We start from the raw sequence: 23,583 nt of genomic DNA, 5'->3' as shown, positions 1-23,583 counted from the left end.
TGCAGCCACACTCTAATTGGTTACAAAAGTGTTTGTATTCAGATGCTAATTTCCACTCCTAGGAACATTTTGTAACCAGGTCAGTATTGCTTAGAATATATATAGAGATTTGCTTATATATAAACTTATTTGCTCTTTGGGGAGCAAGACAATCTAATCCAGTTATTTTAGTTGTTTAAACACTGTCAGCCCTGTTTATTGCTTCAGCTGTGTGACTACAGTTTACACATTTTGTATTTGTAACTCAAGGAAACTTGAATAATTTCATTTATGGTATAGAATTATACAAACTCTCTGGGATTGGTTTATATTGGTATTGAAGAAACATAACATTTTAAACCCATAAGAAGGTGTTTGTGGGGCAGTGAATGATAATGTGTCATCTGTTATTAATGTAATGTGACGGTCATATAGAATGGCTTTGGTCTTTGGGGAAAGTGCTGTGAGGACAAATCTTATACACCCTGGGTTTTTGTATAGAAGGGGGATCATGTATTCTTCTTTTTTTTTTTTTTTTTTTTTTTTTTTTTTTTTAGCTCAGATTGATTTATTGTAAACTAGACAAAAAAGAAAAACACAACAACAACAAATAATGAGAGGATAGATGACATAAGGTACTAGTAATGGTAGATAGATAACATATAAGATAATGAATACTACACTATTTCAGTTTTCTAGATAGCCTCTCGAGACTGTAAATCTCATCCAGGCAGATTTTGGGATTTATTGCTTCTGTGGCAAACCATTTTCTCCTTTAGCTATGGTTATGGCTAAGCTTAGAGGTTTACATATTATTTCTGCATGCTGGAACTGTGAAGGGTTGATTTATTTTATTACTCTATTAACATCTTGTATCACATGCAAACCACTTTGTTGAGAATACTGTTTTTTGATGCAAAGTAGCTGTTCATGGTTCTTAATTTTAAGCATACTGATGTCTGAATTTCTGTCTAAAGGAGAACTCATGATTTGTTTATATACTAGAGGTTACTACATCACTATACATTTTTAAATGTATTTATGCTGTGCAATTACTTCTAGACAAAAATACTAGATTAACCCTTGTTGAGACCACTGTCCTGTTATGGTCTAATGTGTTCTAACCAGGGACAATAGTTTAAAAAAATTAAATCATGTTGATCTCTTTCTTATCAATGAGTCATTGAGCATTTAATAAACTAACCAGTTAAATTGTGTCCATGTCCCTGTGCAGTATACTACACATGTCAGCAAGGGCCAAGTAGTTGTCATTTTAATTAGAGGGGGAATATGATCTTTCTCTGGTGAACAGCTGTTTAGTGTTTGTACCACATTAGCTCATGATTACGCCACCATTCATCACCCATGGATCAATTGCGCAGTAATCACACCTCTGCAGTCTTGTTTATTTAAAGGGCTTGCTTTCATGCTCTAAACCTGCAATATGATACCAAACGCTTGCCTAATGTCCCATGTCTTTATAGCTATGTGTGTTCATCCAGGTAGTGCTATTGATTAGAGACAGGGCTTTTAATTTGAGTTGTATTGATTTAAAATATAGCTGTGCTTCTTTTTCCAATCTTTAGTTGAGAGCTTTTAAGTATAACAGGATTTTCAACTGTTTAAACTGTGCTCATCCATTTAGTCTAGAGCTATTCCTTCTGTGGCTCATGTTGACTTTCTCTGTTTCTGCGTAAATAGTTTGGCATCAGGTAGATTAGTAGATTCTTGTATCAAACACAGTTTGTTTTTTTGCACTAAAATGCTCAGTATTAACTATATGCTTCCTGTCATTTTTTACTTTCAGACAGCAGCGCTTTGGATACACAGGTTTATTATGAATCTTAACTGTTGTGCATGTATGTTTTGTATGTTATTGTGATCTCCCCTCCCCTTGAATGTAAAGCTATATAGAAAACAGTGTCCTGTACTGTGTGAAAAAAGTTTCTTATGTCGAGACATGACATACAGAATACTGCATGTGCCAGTAAGTCATGTTGTCAGTTTTTCACCTTCATAATTCTATTTTGTCAAAGTAGCTACTTTATTAGGAGTGGATGTGCAGTCAATGAAAAGGGAGGGTTACACAATGGGCAGATTTGGCTTGAAGCATCAAAAGGGCAAAATTCTTTTAGAGTTTATATCCCACACATTACACTGATATGGAATAATTTGGTCTATAGCACAGCCCTCCTCACTCTTTTTTTTTTTTCTTTTTCATTTTCAATCTTGTGACTGTTTATTGTTCTAAACTGCTATGTTTGTAACATTTGTAACTCTTGTCATATTGTTTATGTTTTTTTACTTCAAAGCCCCGCAGCATTCTGGATCCCAAACTGCTTGGCTTGCAGTCTGTAGGGTGAGTGGTGGCTCATTTCTTGATTAGATCACTTCTACACTCTTCCAGGTTGCTTTGCGCTTGGTAAACCCCCAAATTCGGAAAGAGGTCCTGTAAATGCTGAAAGCATGCCGTTGGCATTCAGCCAAACTTAAGGTATTCTGCTCAATTTGATGCACCACAGAGAGGCTACTTTTTACAGTATACAAAATGGCTCATAGTTTCTGCAGGTAAAATGCTTTTGTTTAGGATATGGTAGAAACCAGCAGACCCAATAAGATAATAAGTTGGGGCCTTTAATATTACTGTAATTGTCCATTAAGTCATGAATTGCTTAGTCATGGCCCATGCAACATTGTACTGTTCATTGTATTGAAGGTGACAGCAAAGCTTGAGGTGTAGATGCATCATGATGTTGATGTCATGTTCAGGTCATTATAGAGGCATTAAGTGTCAGCTGAGGAGATGCCACTGAAAGCCTCATGGGGAAAAGCTGGACTTGTGGGAAAGTAGCAGGGAACCTCTGAGCCTACTCTGGGCTTACAGTTGGGGATGAAGAAAGCAATTTAAGAAACAGATGTACAAAATATTTTTTGTCATATTTTTGACATGTCTAAATGCTCTAGATATGCCTGAGTCTCAAAATCAGTATTATTAACTGGTTACATTGGTAGTGAATACATATATTTGCATTTATTAATCATAACATGAACTATATTCCCATATGAGGTGTGTATTAACAATAGTAAAAGGCTCTGAAAGAAAGATGGCACAGGGCATATGTGAACAGCAGAGAGCTTGAAGGATTACCAGAGCCCTTATGGAGGTGATAGGTCTCATGCTACGCTCAGGGCAGAGGGTGAGGTATGTAAGGTAGCTATGAGCCATGATCCATGGTGTTTGCTGTGTGTGTAAATCACGGCCCCCTTTCAACAGAGTAATGTCTCTCCCAACATGGCATTATTATGATATTAATACACTTTCAATCTGTCTGCTTTCCCAGGGCTGGCAGTATTCTTTATGGTATTGACAGCATGCCAGATTTACGTCGAAAGAGGACAGTGCCTCTTGTCCGAGACCTGGTGAGTCATCTACCTCAACAAGGTTATTTGTTATTTATGTCAAATCTTAGTGAGCCTACTTTACAATGAAACAGTGGTTTTGTTCTCTGTGTGAGAGTGCTCCCCTATTAAACTGAAAGTCTCCTAACTGTAATTATTACATTTATTATAAGGTAATAATGTCTTTAGTGTATTTGTATTACACAAATGGATTTGAATTGCAAGTATGAACACAAGTTTGGCTGTTCAGTGAGGGAAGAGACTTGTGGCCATGTTAACGTAACCTTAGCTTTAACTTTGTTGGATTTATTAATTAGCCTAGAGAGGATGTTTAAGACACTGAATCATAAAATGCCCACCAGTGTTTTGTAATAGTTATCTTTATTTTTGAGTGCCTGTTTCTATTCTCTTGCTGTTCTTGAACTCTACATTGCAACACTGGAGTTTCCCAATCGTGGGACAAATAACGCTGATCTGACCTTAGGACTGCACCACATGGTTAGGTTACCAAAATGGAAATATGAGAGTAATCATTTCTGTTATATAGGTTTGTCCATTATGTAATTTCTGTTTGTCTTGTCTACATGTGTTTTTCATCACCATGAGTTGTAGTCAATTGGTTGCAAACATAATTACTCCTTAGTTAATTTAAGAAATTACATTTAAATTGAATGATACTTGAAAATAGTATGGTGTCATGCACAGGTAGATACTTTGAATGTTTATTACACAGTGAACAACATGAGTTGATGCTGTATTTGTCCATATCTCTCATTAAATTAATTACCAACAATGTCTTGGTAAGTATGGGTTATTGTTTTTTTTTTATTTACTTTTAAAAACTATTATTATTTTTTATCTTTTGAATTTTGCGTGTATATTTGCCATTCCTACATAGACCCATAACAGCTATGGGTAATATTTTCAGTGGGTTGTCAGATTTCAGCCTGACTGATGCTTTGATTTTTTTCTCTTTCTGCTCAGCAGGTGATGAAATTTTGATTTACCTGAAATGTTGACAACTCAACTTAAAAATATATATTTGAAGACTTCATTGACTTCTGATTTAACGGTGTGAGGCTTTTAAATCATGTAAAAGTGACACTGGTGAGCCTTTTACACATGGGATGAAGTCAGTAGTCAGCAAACTAATTGGTCCCCTCTCATGCCTATCCTTTGTCAATATCCCTCATTTGCTGTGTGATTGCTTCAGGGCAGCAACAGCGTGTAATTGGGACAGCAAGCAAGGCTTCCAGCAACACAAATAAGGAAAAATAACAATCAAAAAAAGTAAAGTGAAACATTAATTGCCAAAGTGACAGTCCACTGTAGCTGAAGCTTATATGTGAATATGGGTTCGTAATGCATTGCCCGCAGCAACCTCAGCAGTGCCGGTGCATGTTGATAAACTTACATCAACACAGTTCATGTAGAGGTCGCATACCCTCCTACATTCTCCATGGCCTTCATGGATCTTTACCATAGCTGAGCTGTGCAGACAAGTGTGGGTGCTGGTAAAGACTAATCCAAAACTCAGCTGTCCATGTCTGCATTCCTCTTACATGACTACCTTTACTGTAGACTTTATGTACTTACTCTAATCACTCAGTGGATAGACAGCAGCTAATTGGTGTGGGTACTAGTGTGTGTAACATCCATGTCAGTCAGTGTTGGTCTGGGTGTGTGTCCTGTTTGTATGAGTAAGACTGAGTTGTGTTTTGCAGCTGGCTTCACCCATTCATGAGTGTATGTGAGTGTTTCTGTGTTCACCTAATGTGCTAAGCAGACAGCAGAAAATATGATCAAAGCTCCATCCAGCAGAGAACTGAATAAAAAGCTAAGCATGACTGCAATTTGGTGACTTTTGCATGAGTGGTTAAAAGTCATGCAACAGCTGAATAATCTCACTTGATTGATAGTGATCTCTGCAGAGCCGTGCACCAAACTCACAGTCCTGCATGGCAGTTGAGCACCTATCTCCGCTAAGTTTTGTCAAACATAACTCTGCTGTTTGTAATCTACCTGTTCCTGCCACATCTGATCTGTCTCTAACTCAGTTTCCATTTCTTTTTACTGTTTTTGCTACTGGAAATCATAGGCTTTGGTAAGTCATGTTTTTATTATATTAATTGTAACAAAACAAAAAGATTTCTTGATATTAAATTTACTAAGTACACATTTTCAAACAGTGCACTGCAACATACCTCTCTGTGCCTATAGCAGTACAATACAGCTGGTGTTTCCTCGTCACATACTCACTTCATTTTGACTTTTTATTTTCTTTGGAAGGATATTTTCTTATGTGATTTGTTTCATTTCTGCTTCAGACCCTCGCTGCACGAAAGGCAGGCATCTCGTTCGCTCTAGTGAACCGCTCCACCCTGAATAATGAGGATCTGGTGAGTACTGACACATCATGTGTGCATGGTCTTTACAGTCCCTGTGAACAGTGAACACAGGGTTATTCTAGGCTACTGTAGGACAGAAGGCAAGGCAAGGCGAGTTTATTTGTAGAGCACAAATCATACACAAAGAAATTCAAACTGCTTTAAAGAATAATAAATACATTAAAACCATAAAATTAAAAAGAGAGAGAGACATTAAATTAAATTAAATTAAAAAGAGTGCAGAATGGAAAAATTAAAACCTTTCAGTCATATGCATAGCTAAACAGAACTGTTTTGGATTTAAACAGCATCAACGTAGAGGCCTGTCTCACATCTTCAGGAAGACTGTTCCAGGTTTTAGCTGCATAAAAGTGAAACGCTGACTCCCCATGTTTAGTCCTGATTCTGGGCACCAGCAGGAGGCTGGTCCCTGAGCTCCTCAGAGTGCGAGATGGTTCATATGGCACTAACATGTCAGAGATGTACTGTGGTGCTAGTCCATGGAGAGACTTGTACACAAGCAGAGTCGCTTTAACGTGTATTCTCTGAGCCACAGAAAACCAGTGCAGAGACCTGAGCACAGGACTTATATGCTCGTACTTCCTGGTTCAAGTCAGAACCCGAGCTGCACCATTCTGAATATACTGCAGCTGTCTCACAGCTCGTTTGGAGAGGACAGTGAGCAGGCCATTACAGTAGTCTAACCTACTGGAGACAAACGCATGGATGAGTCTCTCCAAGTCTGCTTTAGACAGTAAACCTTTGCTTTTTGCTCTGTTTTTAGATGGTAAAAGGCTGCAGATGTTATTGAGTTGATGTGGCTGTTAAAGTTCAACTCTGAGTCCATTATTACCCCTAGATTTCTAGACTGATTTGAAGGTTTTAGAGAGAGAGACTGGAGGTGAGTGACACTCTCTTTGTTTCTGTGAGCCCGTGACTTCTCTCTTGTCTGAGTTTACCTGCAGAACGTTGTTTTGCATCCACACACTGAACTATTGGATGTAATGGCAGAGTGAGTCCACTTGTCCACAGTCCCTGCTGCCAGTGAGAAATAGATCTGAGTGTCGTCTGCATAGTTGTGGTAGGACACATTATTGCTGTGTATTAAGTGGCCTAACGGCAGCATGTGGAGATTGAACTAAAGGGGGCCCAGGATTGACCCCTGGGGCACGCCACAGGACAGGGCCATGTAATCTGAGACACAGTTTCCAATTTCAACAAAACACTTACTTTCTTGATAGTACTTGAACCAGTACCAGAGAAGCCCACCCAGTCCTGTAGTCTTTGTAAGAGGATCCCATGATCAACAGTGTCAAAAGCAGCATTCAGATCTAACAGGATCAAGCATGAGACTTTGTCTGCATCAGTGTTCAGGTGGATGTCAACTTGATAAGAGCTGTGGTGGACTCTAAAATTTGACTGGAAAATATCAAAGGACTTGTTAAGTTGGAGAAAGTTAGTAAGCTGTTGGTAAACAGCTTTTTCAAAACTTTGCCAAAAAACAACAGATTTGAGATGGGTTGGAAATTGTTCAGTACTGTGGCATCAAGACTGCTCTTCTTTAGGAGAGGCTTAATGACCTCAGTTTTCAAAGCCTTTTGGAACGTTCCAGATTGAAGTGATATGTTAAGTTTGCAAAAAGTTGAGGACAGACTTTAGAAATCTAGTGGGTAACAGATCTTTAAGACAGTTTTGTCAGGTACAGGCTCAGCTCTAAGTGTCTCTGTGGCCACATGCTTGTTATTTGCATTGTGGAATTGATGGCATTTTTGATGCCCTGAACATTGTCATTAAAAAATACTGCAAACTCATTGCACTTAGATGTGGAAATTAGTTCTAATGGCAGTGGAGCTGGAGGGTTTGTTAATCTGTTCACTGTGTGTTCGCAGAGTTGTTATTGCAATTTCCAATAATGTCTGAAACCTCTCTCTTGTTCTACCCAAACTGTAGTTGTACATATGCATCTTTTCTCTGTAAATCTCTAGAAGTTTGATTTGCCCCATTTCCGCTCGGCCCTCCAGCACTCCCTTTTCCGTGCCCTGTACGAGTCATCATTCCTCCACGGAGCTTTTTGCTTATCTTTAACCATTTTAACCTTCATTGAAGACACATACTCCAGTTTTTTAGGTTATGCAAAGAAAAGTTCTAGAACTCTGACAAACCTTTACAGTTTGGAGTTTCCATTGTACTCAAGGGGCTGCAATGTTAAGATTGGAGTAACAGGTTTCAGAGTGAAAATTAGATATTAGTTTATGGCTTTATCATTAGATATTCATATGGCTTGGCATCACATTTTTCTTTTACTGTTTCACTTTTTCAATGTGTGTAAACACTACTTTTTATATTTGCCATTTGATTTATCCTTTGCTCTTAATGTCACATTGTCAGTACATTGCAATGCAATAAATACCATGTGTATATAAAAATTCTGTGATAGAGAAAAAGCAAATAATCCCAGTCAATGGTGAGAGACACTTATGTGTTGACCTCCAAAGGGCTCTCTGCATTAATTGATTGCAATTCTTGCCTCCCTGAGGGAAGGTGGGGTTATTGGAGTCAAACAGCACGAGAAAGCAGTTTCTAAGCTGTATAACCAAGATGGTAATTTCATATCTGATGTGTAACATGATGCTGTCTTAAGCCTGTATGATTAATGCATTCAGAAGAGCTCTTTACCATATGCAAGCACTCATATTTCATCTTTACGGTTGTTATTTTCACTGTGGCTTTGTGCATTTTTGCCTTATAAGTCAGTTGCCCTCCAGTGACAGCTTTTCATCACTTACTTGAATAAATGATCTTTAAGTAAGAAGAAAAAACACTACCTTGTCTTTATTGTTGAATTAAGTCTTGGGTTGATTTTTAGGCATCGTTGACATTTGCTGTCTTAAACTTCAAATTCATGAATGAATTGATATCCAACATTCTGATTAAAGGGATACTCGAAGTAGACATAATTGGTTGTGGTAGCTGAGTTCCCAGCAAAGCTACGGACTGTGTAGTCTTGTTAAATAGGACAAACAGATGTCAGAGTTTTATCTGCTGTATTAAGTCCAGAGGAGTGCTTCTTTGAGTGAGTGCATCTGAAATGTCCGTATTGCATCAGAAATGTCCATGTTTGGTACTGCAGAGGCCCCATGAACACAGAATCCAAATGTGAGCAGGTTAATTTAACCGACTGTCACTTGGCAAGCAGGTGTGTTAATATTCCATTACATCAAATGTATGCATATGAGAAATTCTATTAAAAGCTCATTACGAAATATACTCAATACAATTCGAACACAGTCCCACATTATTTCACAAACTGTGACCTGCTGATATGTATATTTTCAGTATGTGTGCACCTTGTTTATAGACTCAGAAGGGACCCCACCAATTTGTTTTGACACTTGTTATCAAGGAACATTTAATGTGGTGGAACAGATTATGGGAGAACTCTGTAATGGGAAACAACAGATCTGTAAAAAATATTCTGAGCAAGAAAAAAACAAAAAAGTTATGAAATAAAAGGCGAAGAGAGGATCTTAGATTGTACTAGTCATGTCATGTTGCTCTGAGGCAAAGCCCGGGGCTGTCAATCAGTAGCAGCAGACAGCAAAGCCACCAGGGTTACATCACAGTATAACACATTCACACATACATACTCGCACATGAAGCGTTTTTCATGTGTCATTTTGTGGACTATAGAGTCTCTGAAATGAAAGTCAATTGAGGTGAAGATTGGGTTGAAAACATAGCAATTCAGCAGTAATTCTTTGTGCAAATCTGCAATCTATTAACATCTTCAATACTTTTTATATGCTTTTACAAACAGAATAAGGAGTACACTGGCCTATTCTGCTTAACTGACAAGCCAACTGGAAATATGAATGTTTCATTTACCCATTCAATTTCTTCCGCTTTATCAGGGACCAGGTCATGGAGGCAGCTGTGTGGTGCCTCCACGAGTGTGTGTGTAAAGACATCCCTTTCCACGCCCACTTCCTCTAGCTGTTCCGGGAGGATCCCAAGGTGTTCCCAGCCGATAGACAGAGTGTCCTGGGTCTTCCTTCATACCATTTTAATTGCTTGAATTATTATCACCTAACAGCAAAGGAAGTGGGACAGTGGACCAGAGCAACAAAACAAAAAGATCAATACAATCAGTCCTTTAAGTGAGAATGTGAAAAAGATGCTTTCTCCAGACAGTCCCCTTTCATCTAGTGTGAATTCTGTCTTCATGATTAGATGGCCTAGTATTACATTTGGCTAAGCTTGTAGTTTTGGATCTGGTGAGACTCATGTAAAAGTTGTGGATAAAGTCAATCTGAGACATCTGCTTTTTCTCATCATCCTCAGATTACTGTGGGAAATCCCTATCTTCCTTTGGTTCATTACAGCTTCTGTCCAGTCTTGCATTTCACTATGACACTGCATCTTTTTGTTGAGAACTATGAGATTAGTGTGCTACCTCTTTTGACTTAATTTTCTAAGAGAATAATGTACTCTTGAAATATAGTTCTTGATTATTCCTTTAGCATTAAACACATAGTTAACACATTGGGACTGTCAACAAAGGGAGGGAAAGAGGAGGAAACGAAGTGCAGACACCTCTTAAAGATTTATTTAACAGCGATACATCTCCTTCTCTCCTTCTGTCACTTACTCGCCCTCTCAGTCTTTCTCTCTCAATCTGGATAATGCTCACTTTTAAAAACTTTATTTACAGCATCCATTGATTGTGCCATCAAGAATTGGCAAGTCCCTGCCTGTTTTCCGCTCCCAGTGGATGGGGGTTCGGCTGCAGTAAATTGCATCGAATTTACCAAGGCTTCTGTTACACTGCAGTCAGTCTAGACACCCCTCAGAGTTGGGTATGAAGAAGCTTTGAACGATTAGGCGTGTTTGAATAAATCTGTGGCAAATAAAGAAACTCATTTACAATCAAATACACATGTATACTTATATATACTTATATGTAGGTTAATGGACACAAGGCTGTAGAGCAATACAATGCTATACATGATACAAACAAAATGTACGAAGATAAACTGTTGATTACAATCACCAATTATGATTATGTTGTAAAAATCTGTTTTCTATTCAATATTAATCCAACAAGTGTATATAATGCTTTTTAAAACATGTTTTTCATTTTTATTTAGTGTTGTACTCAATGACACTTTTGTATACAATACTCATATCTCAAATCTTAATCTCCTACTTTTTTGTTGCTTTATTTTCAGAAACTCCATGTTTTCAAGAAGACTCTCCAAGCACTAATTTACCCCATTTCCTCTACAACGCCTCACAACTTTGAGGTCTGGACAGCCACCGCTCCCACTTACTGTCATGAGTGTGAGGGGTTGCTCTGGGGTATTGCACGCCAAGGGATGCGCTGCTCTGAATGTGGTGTCAAGTGTCATGAGAAGTGCCAGGACTTACTCAATGCAGACTGTTTACAAAGTAAGAGAGGAAATACATTTGCCTGCAGTTAAGATAATAGTTTGGTCTGACAGAAATGCTATTTCTTATTTTGCTATGGTACATCTGCTTAGAAATATAACATATGTGTATGTATTGCTATGTAATCTTCTTTGAAGCTAAAATGCCATGATGCTGTTTCGAGTCTCTCACTGGGATTCATCACAGTTTCAATCAGCGTTTCCAATCAGCCACCCCCATTGTCAAAAGAACAATGTAACACACAAGCTCCTCGTGAGCCACGCGGCATATCTAATACACTACTAAATGGATTAGTTTCTCCATGGCAGTTTGGAACCTCCAATCTGTTTATGCCAGCATAAAATATTCTTTATATTCCTTCATCTTCTGATTCATCTTCAAATCTGTGCTTTTAATGAACTCAGGCTACATGATGGTATCTTGATAAGCAGATTTACCATAACATACAGTACCCTTTTGCTCTGGCAATACACGCAGTAATAAACATTATTTGCCTGTGTTGTGTTTACCAATGAGATTCTTGTATAAACAGTATCCTTGCCATTCTTTATTATATGCATAGCAGTGGAGAAATATCTTTTATGCAGTTTAGTGATGAAAAACACATAGGGATTGATTACATAAAAATCAGAAAATAACCTTGCAATTCTCTTGTTTCAGGGGCGGTGGAGAAGAGTTCCAAGCATGGAGCAGAGGACAAGACTCAGAACATTATCATGGCAATGAAGGAACGCATGAAGATTCGAGAAAAGAACCGTCCTGAGGTGTTTGAAGTTATCCAGGAAATGTTCCAGATTTCTAAAGAGGATTTCTCCAGTCATCTGAAGACTGCCAAGCAGGCTGTGCTGGACGGAACCTCCAAGTGGTCTGCCAAGATCAACATTATAGGTTTGACTCATGTGTCTAATCACTCTGACATTCTTATCAGCAAGATTTACTGAAATATTCATATGCATTATTCAAACAGTCACAATGATTTTTGCTTTCACTCCAGCAGTATTATAATACAGTAGTATTGTTATTAACCACTGGATCCTTATTCTATTTTACAAGCAATAATATAAACACGATTACAGATACATACTGCATTTGGTTACTTGAAAGTTTTGGACATGATTGTGATCTGAGGCTTAAAAATCTTTTACATTATTATTTTGCCTGAGGATTAGAAGCCTTGTGCATTACCTTCATTTTAGAATACGAGGCAGATCTCCAAATTCTGGATTCCATAGGCTGGTGTCCATTACAGTAAATGGGATTGTTTTTGTAATTATACCTACCTATATAAAGCCATTTTATATTTAACAGTCTTTCAAGGCCTATATATTCTCAAAAGTATGCCCAGCAGCAATAGTAGATTGTGGCTTAGATGTATGATGCTATTTTCTATACAGTCTAAAATAATGGATACACAAGAGGTAGCAGACTTTATTTGGCTTCTTAATTGGTCAAACACACTAAAAAATCACATAACATACATACAAAACAGACATACAAAATAAAACTCTAGGTATGTTTTTATTGGCAAGGTCAAGAGCAAAGCATGCAACCTCCAGCCCGGCCGGCACATGGATCTGCGTGTGTGGTAACTGTGCCAGGCTGAGTTCAGTTATTGCCCACTTTGCATTTCTGACAGCATCAATCAATAGACTGGAGAGAGACAAGAATTTGAGACCAGGGGAAATGCCGCTGCAAAGAAAAAAAGAGAAAAGCTAGAAGAACGGGAAAAGGGAATAGAATGACATGAGAAATACCCAGGGTTGCCTCTGTGAATCACCTAGAGGTTTTATTGAAAGTCCAATTTTGGATTTATTGAGCAGTCATATTTTTACTATCATATGGGAAAACAATAGGCCTCAAATGGCACTGGCCGTGAGTTGTTCTAATTTTGGAAATGTGCCATTAGAAGGAAAGGCAGCAGATGCAACACAAATATAAATAAGTCTATTGAGCAAATCTGATAAAAGCCTTAGACATTTTAATAGAAAGGTTGACCTACTACTGCCTTCCATCTGTCATATTTTAGTTTCCCAGATGTTGCTTTTGTCAACTCGGCTTATAGATTGTGACTGGTTGAGCAGAGCCAGATACATGAAAATAAAACTTTGCTACTTTTCAATAATTCAGTAATCCATAATTAAACTGCCTAAAAGTTAAGTCATATAGCAATATAAAATGCAGTAGTTATTATGTTTTTGACCTCAACTTGAACCCAATGATATATTGTATTTGTATTTTTGCTGTCTCTATTGATCAGTAAATATCATTGGGACGGAACATTTTATTTGAATTGAGGCATTTGATTTTAAATGTTCTTGAAGCAAACAGTGTATGCCCCTCCTGCCCACCAGCTCCTGTCTGCATCGAGCTGGGGGTTATATATGTACCTTGAATAATTTAGACCATCACTTATGCATATTTAATGTCCCAGTGTCCTTTTTCCTTTTATGGCAGTGAAATACTACTGCCTTTCTGCACCTCCAGCCCATGTGCTGAAGGGAGATTCTCAATCACTGATCTTCTTTGTTGATATGTGAAGATTGCTCTGCTGTTTGAGTTGAAAAAAGCACTCAGGATATCTACAGAATTGATCAGAATGCAGATTTTCCTACACTATAGTTTCAGTGAACACCTTACTCTTGGCAAGAAACTCTGGCTGCAATACAAACCTCTGACTAAAAATATAGACAGTGGCACAGTTGTGAATATTAAGCAAGAAGTACATTACACTGTAGAAATGGGTGTTGACTCAAATTGAGAATGTATAAAAACATACATTTTTATGCTATACATTTTTCATCTATTTGAATATGTATGTTCTCATTTTCTAGTCATGAGTGCCCAAGGACTTCAGGCCAAGGATAAAACGGGTTCAAGTGACCCTTATGTAACAGTCCAAGTGGGTAAGACCAAGCGCCGGACCAAGACTATTTTTGGAAACCTCAATCCTGTCTGGGATGAAAAGTTTTACTTGTAAGTGTTGCAATTTGTTTTTTTTTTTTATGTCCATTTGGTATAATCTCATTTGATATTTGTGTAAGTTTAATGCTGATAGTGTGATATCATTGGAATCATTGGCTTTGTGAAACTGTTACAAGCTTGAGTATTACTTTAAAGTCATCAGAAAAGCTATCGCTCTCATTTATTGTGCCATTATTTTACAGTCCTGCCTTTTAAAAGCAAAATTGGGCCTTGATTTTTATAGTGTACTTTTTCATTTTGAAATCCATCTGAAATATATATATTTTTTATAAATAATCTATTTGACTAATTTGTTTAGCATTTCTTAGCCCTTGACTCAATGTTTCTGCATGCAGGAGCAGCTAAAGACATACCTGTAATGAGACTCCAGCAGTGGCTGTAATAAAACTCTTTCCCATTACTACTGGGATGTAGATTAATAGAGCAATACATTAGTGTGTGCTTGGCAGAAAGAGAGTCCTAGACAAGTGCAGCAGGCTACATCTCTTGAAAAGGATTTGTTAAAAAAAAAATAATAAATGTGTGCGCTGTTTCACTGATTGTTGCATAAAGATGTCATTTGTGGAGTGGAAAAGACTGTTTTTAGTGGCAGGCTAACTATGGCGGTTGATATGCTCTAGCCTGGCACCAGCGACCTCTGCAAATACAAGGATTGGATAGACTATTTTAAAAAGTGTCTCCACATGTCTCCAACACTCTGGCTAACTAGGAAATTAGGTCCTATGTCCAAAATTCTGGACTGTCCCTTAAAAAAACAAAACAAATTGATTCATATTCATTCATATTCAAGTGATGGACCTCAAAGGCCTGTATAAGAGGACTCTATGGGTGAGGCACACAGAAATTTCTAACAGAAAATCAATAAATGTTGAAAGAATAGTGGAGCTGTTAAGGACCAAAATAGTTTGCTTTTATGGTACAAGCATGAAATTTAGTCACATTACTAACACCCCCAGGACTAATATTTCTAGATATGGAACCAAGCCTAAGTCGACCCTGGAGCCGAGAACTGGACGTGTCACAAAATGGACTATATGAAAATGAGGCTGGCATAAAAAACACTGCATAATCCCTTTTTTACAGTCTAATTTGCTTAGTTATCCATTTTGTAATGTTGAACAACAATTTTTCATAAGCTCCAAAGCATTAATGAGGTCATGTGACCATTTTCCTTGAGGCTGTAAGGGTTGTGTGGGCTCCCTGTGGTTGAAATCCAAGTTAATACAATATTTTATCTTTTAACCTGTTACCACCCGCCTCATTTTGGTGTGTGCACAATGGTAAGACATACCCAAATGCCATAGCTTATTAAAAGAAAACCTTAGAACCCACATGCTTGTGTGAGGCACCATTTTAAAGCTTAGGCCTTCTAGTTTCTGTAGATATGTACATGAAGACTGTGAGTGCTGCCTAACCTACAGTACAGTCAATTAAAATTAAAAAAAAAAATGTATTTTTTTGCTTCGAAAAAAAAAAAAATAGAAAAAAATAAAGGCCTTAGCTTGGGCATACTTCATGCTAGGCATTTGTGACTCACTACACTCATTGTTCAAGTTGTTGGCAACAACTGTGTAGAATTTCAGATCTCTAGGACAAAGGGTTTTGATGCTGTGAGCCTTTGTGTATACAAAATGACAATTCGGCACAAGATTGCCAAATTTGTGCCAAAATAATAATAATAATATAATAATAATAATCATTGTTATTATTATAATACTAATTCTTCTGAGCTTTAGGCATGTTTTCTCAAGAAAAAAAACTAAAAGTAGCCAAAATTGTCTTCCAAGTGGCTGTTCTGCTACTACTACTACTGCTCTCTGTGTCTCTCTCCTGGTCCCTCTCGGCTGCGCGTATAAACACAGGGTCCGTTTCCAATACAATCTGAATGTCCCACCCACCGTTTGAAAGCTCTGGTGATAGGCTAAAACAATATGTCAATCACTTTCTGGAAGATCCAATGACTGAAGAGATTTCCCGTAAACAAACTGATGACGCGTGCGTAAAGCCAGGAAGTACGTGAGTGCGTTAGCTTCTTCAGCGGCTTGTCCCACCTAAACCCCGCCACCGACAACAGCGGGGAGGGTCTCATTTTGAAGCTAAGAGTGTGGGGAAAACAAGCGTACCCAAGAGCGGGAGAGAAAGGGAAGTGAGAGCGGGAGAAGAGGCGGAGAAGAGACATAATATTTTCATTCACGGATTCATCCACTCATACGGACGACGATTTTCTGGATTATTCCCCCACATGGAATTATTTTTTGGAAAAACAACTTGATATTCTTTTTCTGTGGATTATTACGGATTTATTGAGTACAACTTTTCATGGATTGAACGCATTTTGGACAGACAGAACCGGCTCAAAGGTAAGAAACGCGTATCTTATTCTTTGTTTATGATGTGAATTTTTAAATTCACATAAATTCGGGCTCGTTGTACGGCATAAAATGAATGATATGGTTGTTTTATTGATAAATTAAGCTTTCAAACGATGTATGGCATGCCAGTAGTGAAAACAATAATGAAGGTGAATATACAGAGTGAACATTTTTTATTGGAAAATCGCCCGCCGGCGGGCGGGTGGATGGTAAGTGGTTTTAAAGCCATATTTATTGGGTTTTTGATAACAAAAACAATTTAAACATCTCTTATGACCTGTAAGTTCCTCATCATGTTTCACAATGGTAATTAAATGCTGCATGGATGTGAGGCATAACCCTAAAAAACATATCAGAGATTTTCCTTAAATCGTTAAACTTATTCAAAGTGCTCTAAGTGCAGCTGCTGCCACATTGGCATGAATCTATACATGCCAAATTTGTCTTTGCACACTTGCATCACCCAGCACAGGCTACTCTGCATCCACACTTGATAAGTTCATAGCACGTTCTTTGCCTGGTGGAGCGTGGTCCACAACTGTAACTAGTGACTGTCATCACGCTTTGGGTTTTCTGTTTGGGGGTCCACAACCTGCTTCTTTTATGATGTCACATCTTTGGCTGGAATCTTTCACTGTATGACATTAAACATCAGTATTGTGTTTATTCAGTTAAGGACTGAAAATGTGTTTATTGCTCAGATACCTAAAATGCAGACATTCTTACATTTAGTGGGTCTATTGCTTGTGGGACGCCAGTCATTGTGTCCTTAGGCAAGGCACTTCACCCACTTTGCCTAGTATGAAAGTAGTGTGTGTGCGAGTGATGGTGGTGGTCACAGGGACTGGTGGTGCCGATTGGCATGGCAGTCGCGCTTCTGTCAGTTTGCTCCAGGGCAGCTGTGGCTACAGTAGTAGCTTACCACTGGGTCTAGAGTGAATGAATAATGCTGAATAATGATCTGCAAAGTGTCTTTGTGACATATGTCTGTGAAAAGAACTATATAAATAAAAATACGTACTTACTTGTCACCAGGGAGATGGATAAGTTTAAAGTCATACTGTGAAACCTTTTACATAGCCTGTATATCTCACATTATTGGGTATATATACTAAAACATAGTAAATTTGTGGTCTTAAAAATGGGTTTATATCTTTATTACAATCAATCGATTGCAATGAAAATATGACAAAACCTGTCACTAAAACCTGGTCTAATCTTGTCTTAATTTGGTCATAATCCCAAATCACCATCTCCACAGTTTCAAAGGTGTTCTCAGTCTGGTGTGGGATTACTGGAATGAGCCGTCCACCTCTGCTCTTGTCATTATTGTTATTATGATACTGTGATGGGTTAGGAGGGATTTTTGGGCATACATTTGTTAGTAGTATTAAAGATGTACTATGTAACTTTTCTGCTGGGAGCGAAAATGGCAGTGTTATATTGTTACTCAATATGGTATTAAACTTGTCTATCTCTATGGAGACAAGAAAGTGGCGCAACCAGGCCATGTTTACAGGCCAGATCTATGGAGAGGTGGTTATATAGGTTATATACATACATACTATATATATATATATATATATATATATATATATATATATATATATATATATATATATATATATATATATATATATATATATATATAGGTTATATAAATACGTTGAATGCCTTACTGATGAATATTTCAGGCAAAGCAATGAAATCTCCATAGTAACAAGCAGGTGTAACATCTATAACAAGACTGCATTAAAGAAACTTAAGTCAGCTTCAGGTTTTATCTACACAGTCTTATATAAAATGCTAGTCACTAAAGTGTAGTTAGTAGTTTTTATGTGTATACTTTATACTTTTATTCAAGCACAAGTTTTGCAGTAGTACTTGTCAATGAGTAGATGTTTTGCTATGTAACTGTACTTGTACTGTACTCACAGAAGAGCTGATTGAACCATTGAATATACAGGCTAAAGAAAGATTAGGGGGAGAGAGAAATGAAGATAGAAAATCAAACCTACACAAAACTATTTTCATGAAGTTTTACTTTTGCCTTGAAGTGGGACTAAACACCTCAACTCCGCCCACAAACACATTTCAAATAGCGCTGATAGACTGAGTGGTACCTGGAGGAGTAAAGGAGAGAGGGGCGGGGCTAGGGGGTATAAGGAACAGTGTGACTGGTCTAACAGGCATCCAAACTACAAACTCCTCTCCTATAGCCAGGGATTTGTAAACAAAAAAAACTGGCTGTAATCAGGGCAGTTCTACGTGATGTCACATAGTACTTGATATCACAGAGGCCACTAGAGTTCACACACTCTCATTTTTACACATTGTTGCCCAGATTCTTTTGCTAATTTACCGAGTTTGCTCTTAAAATGACCAAACAAGCACTAGAAACAGTAAATGACACTATTAAAGATGCACTGTGTAACTTTTTGATTCGGGGCCCGTCACCTGCTTGTTTCTATGGAGATGTCATTGCTCTGCCTGGAATGTTCTACAGTATGACAATAAACAGCTCTACCTTACATTTATTCAATTACAGTTGGTTTTATAGCTCAAAAATACCTAGAAAAACAGACATTCTGACTGTGAGCGAGGTCGCCTCTCCACAGATCTGACCTGTAATTTGGCCTTGTTTAGTCTGCATGAAGATAGAAAGATTTAATGCCACACTGTGAAACAATCCAGACAAAGCAATAACATCTCCATGGCGACCAGAAAAGTTACATGATGCACCTTTAAAAAAACACCATTAGTTTAGTAGCTTTTTTTGTTGTTGTTGTTGTTATTTAATGTTTACTTTCACTTTAAAAACAGCATTGAAAGTAGCTAGTATCTTGATACATATTCTTCTTTATAACCTATATGATAATTTAACATTATTTTCCAAAAAAGAAGGTTTAAGCAGTAATTGAGCTCCCAGCCTCGTTTCCATGTCGGCCATTTTGTAACATGCGCGGTACTCGGCTCCAGAGTCGACTTGGGCTTGGTTCCATATCCAGAAATGTTGGTCCTAGGGATGTTAATAATCTGGCAAAGTTTCATGCTTGTACCTTAAAAATGAACAATTGGGCACTATTTTGGTCCTTAACAGCTCCACTAGAATTGGATCCACACATTCACTGTCTTAATCTTGCTGTTTAATGTCCTGTCACTGAACCTAGTCACACCTGAGATTTAAGCTATTATGCTGACAGAACTGGAATCCAAAATCCAAAACATATATATATATATATTCTCAGTGATCAAACTGTCATCCGTACGATAAAGGGTTAAGAATCGTTGTCAGAATAGTTTCTGCTTGAATTGTTCTTCTGACTGTCATTCCGCTCCACTGAATTCCCACAAACTTGATGAGCTGTCATTGAATGTGCTCCTGCCATTGCTCATGTCTCAGCGTTTGTGTTTTGACTTGGGTGCAATCATCTTCCAAATCGCAGTGAATGCCACAACGCCACCGACCGCATCAAGGTGCGAGTTTGGGATGAGGATGATGACATCAAATCACGGGTCAAGCAGCATTTTAAGAGGGAGTCGGATGATTTCTTGGGCCAAACCATCATCGAGGTCCGCACTCTGAGTGGAGAGATGGACGTTTGGTATAATTTGGGTATGAACAACTTCTGCCTCCCAGCACTTACTATAACTGAATGTTTTTTACTTTTTAGTTTAACACAACCTTACATCAGTTTTTTATTGTGGTCACTGGTCAGGCAACAACTCAGCTGAGGTCACCCATCATGCCTTGTGATTTGTGGTTCAGTTTCAGCACTTGATATAGGTCTAGGTAGCTGGTTTCATGCCGTATAAAATTGAATGGAAGCATATAGGCACCTCCACATCTACTGAACACAATGACCGGCCAGTACTGTCTTTGTTTGCCACGTGAGCTAAAAGATGGCAATTTGTGGTAATAGGGACCCCTGCTCTCTGCTGCTGCTCTGAGCCTTTTTAAACCTCCTCAATGAATGTTTAAACAGGACTTTACTGATGTGGTGTCCTCCCTCCACCTACTCCACTCTTCAGGCCACTTCACATCCTCTTGAACTGTGGCCTTTATCCTTTTGTTGCGCTAATGTCATGATCATTTTGAATCATTATATTTCACATTTGTTTCTTTTGACTGATTGTTGAGGGGTATAGTCTAACATGGTCATACAATTTATTACACAGCAGAACCACAATGGCAGTTTAACAGCCATTATCTCTGAAAGGTCCTGCCTGCAATTAGACCTACTGAAATCTATACATCAATTCACCTTAATATAGGCTAAAATCTCAACTGCAGTACTTAATGAGATACAGTGCAAGGTAATATACTTTTCCCAACAGACCTTCCATTAGTGAGAAGAATTACTGAAGAATACTGAAAAAACACACACATACTTACAATGTATATAATTTATTATACATCTGAATTATAAGGATCTTGACCCCTCTCACAATATGTTATTATTAGTAGAGATTGGTAGCGCCTTCCTTTACAGAACTGTAAAAGCATGCTAAAGTCTAATTAATATTTACCTGCTAGATACATGAAAACATAGACAAATATATTTCTGATCTGGCCCTGATTTTCCGCTCATTGTAGCCCTGATGTTGAACTGATTTGGCCCCGTTCTAGTCCTGGTTTGTTCTGAGTTTAACTCCACTTAGCTGGAACGTCCAGTTAAGTGTGAATTTTGAGGTGGTGTGTGCGTACCAGGAAACATGATTAGCATTTTCTTGGTATAATATGGAACAGGGCAATGCATTGCATGTCAGTGTAGAATTAACTATTTGACAATACACAAATTTAATTTCTTATCTTTACTTTGTAGATAAAAGAACAGACAAGTCTGCCGTCTCTGGGGCCATCCGACTGAAGATCAGTGTTGAAATGAAGGGAGAGGAGAACGTGGCTCCACCTCATGGCCAGTACACCTGTCTACATGAGGTAAGCATCATCATATGAAGCACCTCTTCACTCTAACGCCACGCCCAGTTACAGATGGACAGGGCCATAATCTTCACTTTGCAGGTGAAGGCCCATAGACAGAAACATCTCTTTCATTACTTGTTGTGACAGAGTGCTTCATCACCTCACCCACTCGCTCTTATCTCTCCCATGCCACTCACAGAACCTGTTCCACTACCTGACGGAGGTGAAGAACGGCGGCGTGGTGAAGATCCCCCAGGTGAAAGGGGACGAGGCGTGGAAGGTCTACTTTGACGACGTGTCCCAGGAGATAGTGGATGAGTTCGCCATGAGATACGGAGTGGAGTCCATCTATCAGGCTATGACGTTAGTACCACCCTGATCTATGGCCTTTTGCCTCACCCATATGTCACTGTCTCATTGGGCAGAGTGGAGGAGAAGGGAGGAGAGCAGAGAGCAGGAGGAGGCCTAGTAAAGATGTCTTCTCAGCAGATTCCCAGCTCGGAGGACTATTGAACTTCTCTTGAGTCTGATTGATTAATCACTGGTCCTGTGGAAAAACTTCTAACCTGCAATGGTCATATTGATCATGGATGGACATAAACACTTCTGCTTTGCCTTCCTCTCCGTCCGGTTGATCTTTCATGACCATTTGCTGCCATAAATATCTCAAGTCTCAGTTTCTTCTACATGTAATCCCATAAAGAGGATGAGATCAAATCACAGTACCCACTGTCTTAAGTGACCATATGGAAAGAAAATAATGTCACTGGAATAAGATATGTAGATAATTATAACTATGTTAAACACCAGAACCCACCCAGCATTTGTTCTATTATTTTTCATAATTCAAATATCTGTTAGGGTTTTTTCACATAAAAACATAAAATAAATACATAAAAACAATAACAACACAATATCTTTTACATTTACCCTGCACAACAGTTCCTTACGCACAACTGGTCTATTATTATCTCCAACCGAAATAATTAAAATGTAATAATTGCGGAAGTAATTTGAGACCTGTACTTTGCCATACTATTCCAATCAAACCAGGCTTCACTGAACAACTCTAAACAGCTCTTACCATTTGCTTTACGTTTTCACTGTAACATAGAAACAATAATTTAAAAATCTTCAGCCTTTGCAGCCTCTAATGTGATACTGTTTTTGACGACACAATGGAAATCTGTAACCAAGTGTGGTGACAGCCTCTACAGTGGTGTTCTACATTATTTCGTCACCTGCTAAAATTCTGCTACTGATTCGTTTTGAGTTGCTAGGTGACAGACTATTGTTTTAGCAAGAATGTGCATTGTGGCATATCGAAGGCAGACAGCTTCTTTAAGTACACATAAATGAAACAATGTCCTTATTACCAGCTTTCTATAATGCAGTTGCAGCTTCGGGCTTCAAGTCTAGTCTACTCTGTGTGTGTGTGTTTTTTTTTTCATATCAGCGCTTATTATGCCTCATCAGGAATTTATGAAAGCCTTTACCTTTTTGCTTTCTTCATCATCGAACCTACACTCCTAGTCACTCCTGCAATGATGGCTGCATAAATCATGGTACCTACAAACCCTTGCATTCTCAGTGGTGCCCTAACACACCCCTCCTTATTCGCATTTCATCTTGCCAGCTAGGCCACAAAATTATATGGGAGTTTAGGGCACAGTAGTTTTCTTGGGCTCATAAAAATAAAGACACGGCAACACCAGCACAACTGATGTCTCCCTCTTGAAAACTGACTCAGGAGATCGAGCTTTAAACGCACCAAGGGAATTTAGTGGATGCCATCGCCACTCTGCCCGCATCACTCGCTCGCCTAACCCCAAGTACTCCCGGGTAATTTGGTGGCTGAAAGCAGAGTAATTAAATAGGCCTCCTGATGAGCCGCATGTGGTGGTGTGTCTGTGTAAAATTGTGTGCTGGACCAGGAAGCATGGATAGGAGTAAAACTGCAATCATTACTCCCCCAAACTGCGCTGTCTTTAATACATTCACTTTATGTAGCGGAGAACACCTTATAATCACACTGCGTTTAGACCATAAAAGCTTGAAAGAAAAAAGTTTGCCTAGTCGTATAACTCAA

The 23,583-nt window shown here is 38.4% G+C and overlaps 1 protein-coding gene across 1 annotated transcript in view; it reads left to right on the top strand.

The window, feature by feature from the left end:
- LOC110175368 (protein unc-13 homolog C) overlaps positions 1-23,583 on the top strand; it is a 72,794-nt gene that overhangs the window by 4,613 nt on the left and 44,598 nt on the right. Inside the window, 9 exon segments of the mRNA XM_055154841.1 lie at positions 2,269-2,338; positions 3,321-3,399; positions 5,706-5,777; positions 10,994-11,213; positions 11,874-12,101; positions 14,045-14,186; positions 20,014-20,183; positions 21,394-21,509; positions 21,694-21,857. Coding sequence (XP_055010816.1) covers positions 2,269-2,338; positions 3,321-3,399; positions 5,706-5,777; positions 10,994-11,213; positions 11,874-12,101; positions 14,045-14,186; positions 20,014-20,183; positions 21,394-21,509; positions 21,694-21,857 — 1,261 coding nt within the window.

This window comes from Boleophthalmus pectinirostris, unplaced genomic scaffold, assembly GCF_026225935.1.
Source record: "Boleophthalmus pectinirostris isolate CB_2022bp ecotype Guang Dong unplaced genomic scaffold, ASM2622593v1 HiC_scaffold_19, whole genome shotgun sequence".
NCBI classification, from domain to species: domain Eukaryota; kingdom Metazoa; phylum Chordata; class Actinopteri; order Gobiiformes; family Gobiidae; genus Boleophthalmus; species Boleophthalmus pectinirostris.
The sequence above is the reverse complement of the archived record's forward strand: the minus strand, read 5'-3'. Positions and strand labels throughout refer to the sequence as shown.